A 10925-nucleotide genomic window follows, 5' to 3' on the forward strand; every position below is an offset into this window, starting at 1 on the left:
CAATAATAAAATGCAGAAAAGCTTCAAATAAACTTTAACATCACTAGTGATATCACGTAGTAAACCAGGTGATGCTCTTTGGTATCTCCCATTCGTCTACAGGCTAGGGCTGTTTCTTCATGGAAAGAGGGTTTCGCTTGTATCGGAGCTCTATACTATGCACGTTAAAGAATCAGACTGTTTATTTGCAAAGGTCTAGGTTAAGCTAGACTGACATTTCTGTTTTCAAAACATTTCTCGTCTGGTCAGATCGCTCTATATTTGAGTACGTAGGCTATGAATTTTGTACTTGTATAACTCAATATGTGACTGCGTTTGGTTGCGTATATGTGTGTAAATTATCTTCAACTGTTTCTCTCGTGAAAATGGCACTATATGAATTTGGTATCATAACAACAACTCTAAATGCTTTCAGCATAAGTTCATAGCAAATACTTTACCAAAAGTGGGACGTTTGTTTTCGCGCTTCTTATGAGATTGTTCCGTTTTAATCAATATTTCGATGTGTCCCAATGAAAAACATACTGAATACTTTTCATGTTTGTAAAATGCGTAGGTATTTTAACCCACAACACAAAGAAGCTTTAAAAATTTATGACTGACTCAGACATTAATTAAAGCCAAGCATACGAGAAAAAACGAAGGACAACGCTTAATTTAAAACCACGTTCTGTTTTGCAAATTCGTTTACTTTCTACATTTCACAGCTTCAGACAACTCGGACAATGAGGGTAATCCACAAGTACAATCTTCCGCAAATTTAAAATTGAATCAGTCTACGCCAAGCGTTGTGAAACATTCAACTGCACAACATGAAGGTATGACTTCAACTTAGATTTCTAGTAGAGGAGACAACTAGGCTGATGAGACGTTAAGGCTTAGATATAACTTATTACTTCTTGCAAGTGTACAAAAAAAATCGAATCTCTTCCAGCATACAAAAAAATGAAATTATTTTATTTTTTATCACCCTTATATATGGTCTCCCTAATTTTAGGAAATACATGTCATCCTAAAAGAGTATGATGTGTGACTTAATTGAGTGTGGTTTTGTTTTTCATTCATGTGTAGCCCACTTTTTCTTCAAGGTTTATGTTATCTTAAAGTCACATTTATCAAGCTATAATCAAAGCAACAATGCAAAATTATTTATGTAAACGCAATTCTAAATAAACTTCAAAGAAGCAGTCTTCCTTTCTGGTTTCAGCTAATTAAACTGTAGTTTTTTTTTTAATATTATCATATCTTCCAATTTGACTGAAGTACATGATCTGACTCAGGCAAGATCTGACAAACAAATCGTCAAGTTCAATTCTTGAAATAAAAGGATTTCCAACATCGCTTTTTATTCCAACCAATCAGGAAACTGCTTTGAACAGTTACGCTTCATTAACTTCTTTACAAGACCAGTTAATAATCAAATTACCTGGATCACTTCATAAACTGTAATAAACGGTCTTAAAATCTTCTAGACTTCGTGTATGTTTGAATTTGTTGTTACATCAGTGTTTTAGTGATTCCATCCATAAGTTATTTTTGCATATGTTGCATATGTTTTCTTTGTTTGCATACATTTCAGTGTGCAGTGCTGTATAGGTAATTGTACTTTTGAATGCGGTATTTGTTTTCCTGATTTTTAGGTTAAATATAACAGTCCACTTTCACTTTCACACCTTTAAGGCAGATCTGTAATTTGGCTGGAGAAAAGGTCGCCTGTACATTTTTCAGAGATATATGAAATATTTTAACATAATAGGTTCTTTATCCCAAGTCATAGATAAATTTTGTTTCGAAAATATGTGTCGTAAATATTTAAGGTACACTGAGAGTTTATTTCTTATATATTTAAATTACTTAAAACATGAAAACACTATAAAGATACATGACAAGTAAAATGTTGTGGAATATGGCGCGTTTAGTTATAATTTAGCAGCTCAAATTCTAGGTGTAATTTCGTTGTGTTCCTTCGATCGTTTTTTATTCTTGTTGCGATCAGGTATGTGAATTGTTGCGTTTCATTTCAATCATTGTAACTGCAGTATTTTTCAATTGAACGTTATATTGTTGTTAAAGAGCATTCATATCTTGTTGAAACGAATACTTTGCATACCCGTGCATAGTGTCCACAGTTGCTGAAAAATCTCTGTTTCCATGATAGTTTAATGTTCAATTTTATAATTTTAAGCCACAATTTAAGTGTGTAAAGGCAATGTTTAGGAAACAGGTACTTATTTTTATTATAATTATCCAGATGTCACTTTATATCAAAAACATGGTTGATCCCCAGTTATTTAAGACCACAGTATTATCAGAATACTTTTAATGAAGCAAAAAATGTCCACGTGTGTTTTTGTCGACCAGTAAATTTACATGTTAATGACCTATGACAAAGATTGTTCGTAGACTGATATATATTTAACTATCGGTAGACCGCATTTGATTACAGAATAAGTCATTTTATCTATATATATAAAGAGACATCATACACCCCTTAGTTTTGCTAATAGAAAATCTTTACTAACAACCGAATGGCCTTTGTGGGAAAGGTCAATTTTGAAGTAAACATCAGACTGAATAATACGACTTTAGTATATCCACAAATAAAATGACTAAATTCATAATACTTACGTGCAATGATTTTCAAACTATCGACATACATATGTATTTGAAAACGGCTGGCGTGTATTGGGGGAAATAAAATCATTATTCCGGACTTAACAAATCTAAAATAGAACATTTGTTGCAATGAAATATTTACCAATGAGCATAAAGCTGTATCGTGAAGTGTCCAAATATTAATTAAAACCCTTTTGTACTGGTGAAATTTCTTGCATGTTTAGAAACAACATTGTGTTCAATAGTAACATACATGTATTACGAATTCGAGAAAATGTATTAATGCAAGAATATCACTTCATCCATTTTACAACTATATCCGTTTTTGAATAGTAAGAATATTTCTTCAGTAATGTGAAACTAACGTGGTGTTCAATGTAAGCAGTAACTTTATGGTGTTTACAAAATGAGCGACATTAAAAACTGAACTTAAAGTCTTGAAATGTAATACTTTTATACTTTAAAGCTTTTACTCGTCTGAATGGATTAAACTTGGAATACCCAGCAATAGTATACATACTCTTTGAAATGCTAGACTATTGTCGCCTGTTTGAATTTCGTATCACGTGTGTTTTAACTTCCTCATTTTCTTTTAATATATCTGTCATATTATAAATTCCACTCAGCGCAAAATACACATCAAAGCATTATACCACGAAGCTGCTTGTGTATGAGAAATGAGACAACATAATTGAATATGGGTTCTTAATTCCTTTGTCTTACCACACCACAAATTTTCTTATTTCTTCAATTCAGTGTTTCTCTCATCCTCCTTCCCTACAATCATGCTCACTTCAGCTGTGGAAATTTAGCTCAATCAATGTATGAAATTTTTGTCTTAATGGATATAGTGTTAAAGCGGGATTGTACATGAAATATTCGCTAAAGTCTTAAATACTTCTCTATTTTTGAACTGATCACTTTAATGTCGCTACTGCTTTCGATGTTAATGACAATTCAGACCTAGAAAAAAATTCAAGTAGTTCCTTAACATAGTTTCCGCTATTTTTAGAAGAATCTCACTTGAGGTTCACAGCTTTCGTCAAAAATGGAAATTATTGAAAGAGAACGGCTGCTTTTTGGTGCTAATTCATTCAATGAAACCCGGCTAAGAAATTTTAATGATGCATTTTGCAAATTATTCTGCACAATTTCAGAAAACGAAGTAAGTAATACCCATGGAGTAGTATAAGTTTACATCATGCAGTAATAGCACATGCTTTATAAGTACACGACATTGAATGCACTGCACTTGGATGTCCAACAAAAACATTACTTTACGGGACATTTTACGGAATCGCGGATCATTACATGTTAATTTGACTAACATCGAAAATTCATTTAGACTAACTTCTGATACTAGTACACGAATCATGAATATTATACCTGATGATTTTATTCATAGATGAACAACTTCAGCTAATGGAAATATCAGTGATATGATGATGCAGGATAGTTTATAATAAAAAGTTTTCCAACTTATTCTGTTCACATAATCCTCAGACCCAATTATAGAACTCTTCCATATTTTGTCAACATTTAAAGTAGTAAACTATTTGTAGAGTCTGGGAAAATTTCCTTTATCAAAATATGCATTACCATTGTAACTTCTGCTGTCTTAATCACATTGAACTAAAGAAATCTTGCTTCAATAGTTGGAAGTTTGATGATGCTCATTAAGAAGTTCTGCGATGGGAAGCATCTATTGTCTACTTGGAGCCACTTTGTTTGTTTTGGGTTCAACGCCATTTTTCAACGGTTTTTCAGTCATGTAACGGCGGGCAGTTAATCTAACCAGTATTCCTAGATTCTATACAAGTACGAAAAAAGAAAGAATATCCAACAGGGAAAGCCACGTTCCACAAACGCAGCCTACCTAAAGGCGCACACGAACAACACACGCACACGCACACACACTAAACACACAAGGACAAAACAAACAAATACAGGAACACAGTGGGGCACCACCCCGGAACCGTGTGTGGCAAAACCACCATTGGGGAGTTTAAACCGGTTTATGGTGCACCTAACCTCACTCTTACCTCCAACATGTTCCAAAGTCACAAGACGGTGTAAATGAAATTTATCCCCGCCAGGTGAAACCCTAACATACGTAAAGGCAACAGAAGACATGTAATGTAAAACACAATAATGCTATATATATATAAACAATCTTTAAGAACCTAATACGCATGTACAAACCTGTTCTCCGCAAGTAACTGCCAACTCACCCACGTGAGTTATCAGAGGTGGAGGACGAATGATTTCAGACACAATGTCTTTTATCACTGTTTCACAATGGCGTTGATATATAAACTAAACTGTAACAAACAAGATTAAATTGATATCAGAACAGCGTGTACCACAGTTATCTGTAACATTTCTCCAGAATGACCTTTCATACAAAAAATATTAGGCAAACATAATGTAAGACAAAGATAAAAGAACACATTACCATGAGCACAATACAAACCGATATCTACAATACTATTCCGAACTTATTCTATATTAAACATTAATTGAACTTTTAAATTTTAGATACCGTTCTGAAGTTAAAACCACCCGAACATGTTGCAGTTACACAGTTCAAACTGTTTAATTCTGCTACTATATGATTAATTCTATTATGCTGTTCATAATTCTAAACGTTAACATAAATGAAACTACAATTAATCGATCAGTCAATTAATCATTCAATTAATCAGTCAAGGGGCCTCCGTGTCAAAGTAGTTAGGTTCGCTGACTTCGAATAACTTTCCACATACTGCTGTGGTTCGAAACCTTGCTTTTGGTGTAAAATTCTTTCATTTGATCCAGCTGACCTACAGAAGGTTGGTGGATCTTTCTATGCGCACATCCGTCATGGTCTCCTGAACCATCAATAGTTTTGAAGCCGCCATATGACCAACAATCGTGTTGGTGTGACGTTAACTCAAAATTAAAATACAATCAACAATTTATAATAAAACAGTTTACATTATTTGATTATCTGTTGGGCTCTAACACAGTCTAAAAATAAAACGAGAATGCGCAATTCAATAGTTTAATTATTAACTATATTACATTTGTCTTATTGTTTAGTTTCTCATCTTTTTTCTTAGTTTTTACTTTTGCAATAGACTTTTGAAAAATTACAATAAGGTCATATTTGATTATGAAGTGTTTAATAAATGCATTCATATTTTACATTTTACATTTTGTAAAATGAAATATGATCCAATATTTAATAATACAGTTGATAAAATACTCGGGATTTCTACAAAATATGCGTTACATTTTATAGCACGTGGCATGTTTCAACAGATACAACCATTTTCTAAAAACTATTAGAAATTTGTTTTGTCAGGTTGTAAATTTTACTGAATTGCAATAGTGTTTACTTAGGAAGAAAAGAATTTACCAGTAAGTTCTGCATGTGACTTTATTTTCTTGAAAAAAAATGACAAAATGTTATTTCTAGAAATAAAATGAACAAATTTTAAGGCGCTTAAGAAATATTTCGATCCACTCTGTATTAAGGTATTTGTGCTTTAATCGTAAAACAACATTAAGCTTAAACACGTTTCATTCATATATCAGGTATATAAATCAGTTAAAAGCATTTAGTGGGAAAAGGTGTATTTTATATTACTTTATATAAAATTGCTTTGTTTGGTTAAACGTCGCACCAACACAATTATAGGTCAAATACAAGTAGTGTCTTTCAAGCTTTTTGTAATTGCGCCGCTTTGAGATTTTACAGACAAGATCGCGCACGTGCATAGAACACCGACCTTACGAAATAATTCTCTAGACTTTGCCCTTAATTTTACATATGTTAATATTTTTTCCTGGTGTTTCCGTTGTTCAGACGAGCTATATAGGACCTCTAAAGTTCCGTTGTTTTGTTGAAATATAGAGTAAGAGCTTTTCCATTACAGAAGACATGATTGCCGAGGAAGATGAGTATTTTCTGAGAGCCTCCATTTTACTTCTGAAAGGAGGGCGATTGATGTCAAAAGAAACTTTGTACAAAGAACTACGAAAGGCTGGGGGAAATCTTGATGTACTTCTAAAAAATCACGAAACAAAATTCAGGCACATATTTGTAAAGAAACAGAGGGAGAAATTGTTTCCAGATGCTGGAGTAACCGACGTAGAAACATGGGATTTAGCCATGCTTACAACGGTGTCACTGACGGTTTTTAATCAGTCACTTAACGACGATGAGAAAAAGGGCTTAAAGTCTTTAAAATTTATGAGAGATACGATTTACGCTCATACTTGTTCTTCGTCGCTAAGTGCCGGTCAATACGAAGAAATCCGGAAAGAATTGCAAAATGCACTCACTTCACTGTCGAATCGGTTAAGCGAAAAGCTCAAAGACGACTGTTATAAAATCATTCAGGAATGCACAACTGGCCCTATCAGCCCATCATTAAAAGCAGAACTTACGAAACAGATAGAAGATACAGAAGACTTGATGCAGGCTGTAATGAACAAATTAAGAAACCAGCACGAATTTATTTTTGAAATGAAAAAAGGTATCTGTCTTTTTTTATGATCTTTGTCAGTATATTTTGAATTAAGATTATTTCGTTGCGAAATTTTATTATTGTTATTGTGTTTTGACAAAAATGTCATCAATGACCCAATAACCGTCTTAGCTACGTTTTACATTGACTACTGATGTATGTATGACTGCTTAAAACTTTAGTAAATATCCAGTATTATTTTCTGTACTAAAAGAATATTAGCTCGTTACGCCTAATTCTACACGGTGTTGTTTGAATATTAGATTAGCGTATATTTCACAGCACTTTTTTTCCACAGACATAATGGACAAATTAAACAAAATCAGTGTGACTGAAGACCGAAGTGAAAAGATTATAAAAGGTATTCGTAGAAAAATGTACAAAGATTTAGAATTGAAAATATGTTAATATATTTGATGTCTACGGATGCATAGCTCTGGCATCACTTAACCAACACGATAAATATATTGTTACCACAGCATTTCCACAGTAATAATCTGGATAACGCAAAATCATGTCTTTTGTACAACAGAATTTTAGTTAAAACAAATACATGAAAACAGATAAATAAGCAATGTTTAGTACATTTCAAGGTTGTTCGGCACGTTTGGATCGAAATTTTTTCTACAATGTAGAATTCGATTAAACTCTGATTTTTCAAAACTTCGAAATATACTAAGAAAATTCAGCAAATTAAAAAGAAAAGGCCGTGTGCTTGATATTTTGCTAGATTGATTTGAAAAAAAATCTACCTCATGCACTTTTTAGTAATGGGAGTCTATTGGATAAACGCAATTCTCATAACATTTTCGCGAATCGAAATTTTTCTACATCTAGATTTTTATGGAAAAAAATGCTCACCATCGTAAATAAACATATTGCCTATAAAATGGTGAAATGAAATGTAAAGGTCCGTGTACTTCTTTTTGAGATATTTGGCTATTATTAAAGTGAACCGCCTATTTCAAGCTAATTTTTTAGACATTATTACTTAACGTGTAAAATGTTTTGATATCATATTTTCGCTTTAGAAAGATAGTAACAGTGCAATTTTAATACATTTACTCACGGGTTGTCCTTTATTCATCAACTGATTTTCGTTTCTTTCCGTACGCCGAATCCAGGCATTATTCTACGTTTTCCGAATAAATGACATTACGCCATCACTTCCGGTTTATCAAACGTGCAGAGCTACCTAAGGATGGTGCAGTTCCATATTTTTTCTTTCAGTGATAGATATCGAGCTAAAGTTGAGTGGAGCTGTAAATGAAAGCAAGGATATAGACTTTGCTGAAGGAATCATCACAAGGGTTATTAATAAAGCAATAAAGAAAGTCGGAAACGAAAATGACTATCCGAGAATTCGCAGAGTTGTTGACAAGATTCTTAAAGACATTGAAAACATGTCTGATGTGGAAATACTACTAGCAGAACACAAGTGCATCCTTCTTAAATTTAGATGTACAACTTATATAGGTATATTAAACATCCTGAAGTATTTGGAGAGCAGAAGCTTCCTGGATTCTCTAAATGATCTTGCCCTTGCACTGAGTTCCGCTATTCCTGATGTGAGCCACCCATTTAGACTTGATGCGACAGTTACATTAGAATGTATGAAGGACCTGCTAGATGAACTAAGTGAGTTGATACAATTTATCTTTTTTTTCAGTCATGAACATGCTGGCGACCACTCGGTTTTTAAGAAATCGTCATCGGCAGTTTATTTTCTCATAATGTTCAATTGTACAGAAGAAGCAGATTGATTTATAGTACTTAGACTCGTGCTCTATTTACAACATGTGTATTTTGCAGGAGCGAAAACAATGGAAAATAAGAAGTATGAACGCACGATACGAGTGCCGATAAAGGTTGAATCAGTACAAGGAATTGAACACATATGGTCGCTGTTTGAAACTGGCGGAGCTTCAAATAAATTGAATGAATTATCAGAAGCTGTATCCGATGAGTTAAATACAAAAGTAACAGTTACACCTTCTGTAAATTTAAAGCAGGTACAGGCAGCCATTAAGGAAGCAGGTATATAAATCATTACCATAAATTATTTATAGCGTGCACGTATATAAAATTTTAAGACAAGTCCGTTCGCTAACTGTAAACTCCAAAGCTACCGTTCTAAAGGTTTTTAGTGTTCAGTTGACGGCCGAGGTGACTATACTCCTTAACTACGGATTGTGAGTGTATGCTTGACACGGGACAACAAACATTGACAAACCAATCTAAAGGTTGTGAGTGCCCGATAGGTAGGGGAAATGACTATACTCAATGACAATCAATCTAACGATTTAAAGTGTTTGATTGACAAGTGAGGTAACTAATACTTCCTGACACATGTCTAAAGGTTGCCAGTATTTAATTTACAAAGAAGCGGACTTTACTCCCTAAAGACCAGTTCATAAGTTGTGAGTGTTCGATTGACGACGGAGATGACGTAACTCCCTGACAACCAGTCTAAAGGTTGTGAGTGTTCGATTGTCGGCGGAGGTGACTATACTCCCTGACAACCAATCTAAAGATTTTGATAGTTCTAATGTCAGCGAGGTTGACAATACTCCCTGACAACCAGTCTAAAGGTTTTGATAGTTCTATTGCCGGCCGAGGTGACAATACCCCCTTACAACCTGTCTATAGGTTGTGAGTGTTCGATTGACGGCGGAGGTGACTATACTCCCTTACAGCAAGCAACGGCGTGCGTGTTAAATTAAAAAGGGGGAGTTAAAATAAGTCCCTGACAACCATTCTTTTTAAACTTTTGTGAGTGTTCGTTTGACTGCAGGGTAAACAAACCCCCCGGACAATGATCAAACGGCTGTGAGTGTTAAATTAACAAAGGGAGGGACTATAATTCCAAATAACAATTTTTAAAGCTATGGTGTCCGATTGACTGGGGGTGACCTTACAAAAGACAACAATCGGAAGTTTAAAAGTTCTTTTGTCGGCGGAGGGACTATACCCCCACCACAACCCTCAAAAGTTTGTGATGTTTTATTGACGGGGGAAAAGGAATAAAAATTTCCTGAAAAAACCGGCCTAAAGATGTGGGTTTTTTTCTTTGGAGGGGGGGGTATGATTACCTGACTCCCAAATTTTAAGGTTGGGGGTGTTCAATCGACGAGGGCGGGGGGGGGGTAACTTCTGCCTGATTACAAATTAAATTTTGTGGATTGACGAGAGGGGCAAATGTTCACCGAAAAAATTTTAAGGGTTTTTGAGAGGAGGGGGGTTTTCAATCGACACATTATAAAGGGTTTTGAGATTTGTTGACGATGAAAAGAAATTTTCAACATGACTACCATTAAAAATTTAACCATCATATAATAAAAATTTAAAAAGCTGTTAAAAGCTTTTATGCCCGGGGGGGGATGGGTTCTTACCCTGACAAACAACCCAAAATGAAGGGAAAATATTGGCAGAGAACACTTCTTTAAGTTTTTTTTTTTAAATCTTGGTTTGTTTTTATTTTATAGGGAAATCAAAAAAAATTTATTAAAAAATTTTGTTCTTTTTTAGTCATACCCAGTACGGGAAAAAAGATCCTTTGAACTGAAAATTAAATACGTTTTAAAGTTTCATTTTTCCTCAATCTGTCATTAATATGAAAAAATCAGCAATAGTGTCACAGGGAAACTGGAAGACAAGAGTCCCTCAAAGACAAAATCTTAGAGAAAATTTGCCTTTTAAAATTTTGATGTTACTTTCAAAACTATCGTTTTATTCAGAAGTATTTTTAAATATTTTGAAAAGTTACTGAAAATTTTGGGGGGTTTGCTAAATGAT

General features: G+C 33.9%; 1 protein-coding gene across 1 annotated transcript; it reads left to right on the top strand.

Annotated features, from left to right (window-relative positions):
- Positions 1 to 707: 707 nt before the first annotated feature.
- Positions 708 to 9786, top strand: LOC128551915 (uncharacterized; the record flags this gene model as incomplete). The annotated part of the gene is made up of 6 exons (XM_053532870.1): positions 708 to 818; positions 6537 to 7139; positions 7429 to 7491; positions 8361 to 8768; positions 8943 to 9167; positions 9686 to 9786. Coding segments are annotated over 6 exons (1511 nt in total), but the record flags the coding sequence as incomplete, so codon positions are not given.
- Between the last annotated feature and the right edge of the window lie 1139 nt (positions 9787 to 10925).

This window comes from Mercenaria mercenaria, unplaced genomic scaffold (assembly GCF_021730395.1).
Source record: "Mercenaria mercenaria strain notata unplaced genomic scaffold, MADL_Memer_1 contig_1829, whole genome shotgun sequence".
Taxonomy (NCBI): Eukaryota; Metazoa; Mollusca; class Bivalvia; order Venerida; family Veneridae; genus Mercenaria; species Mercenaria mercenaria.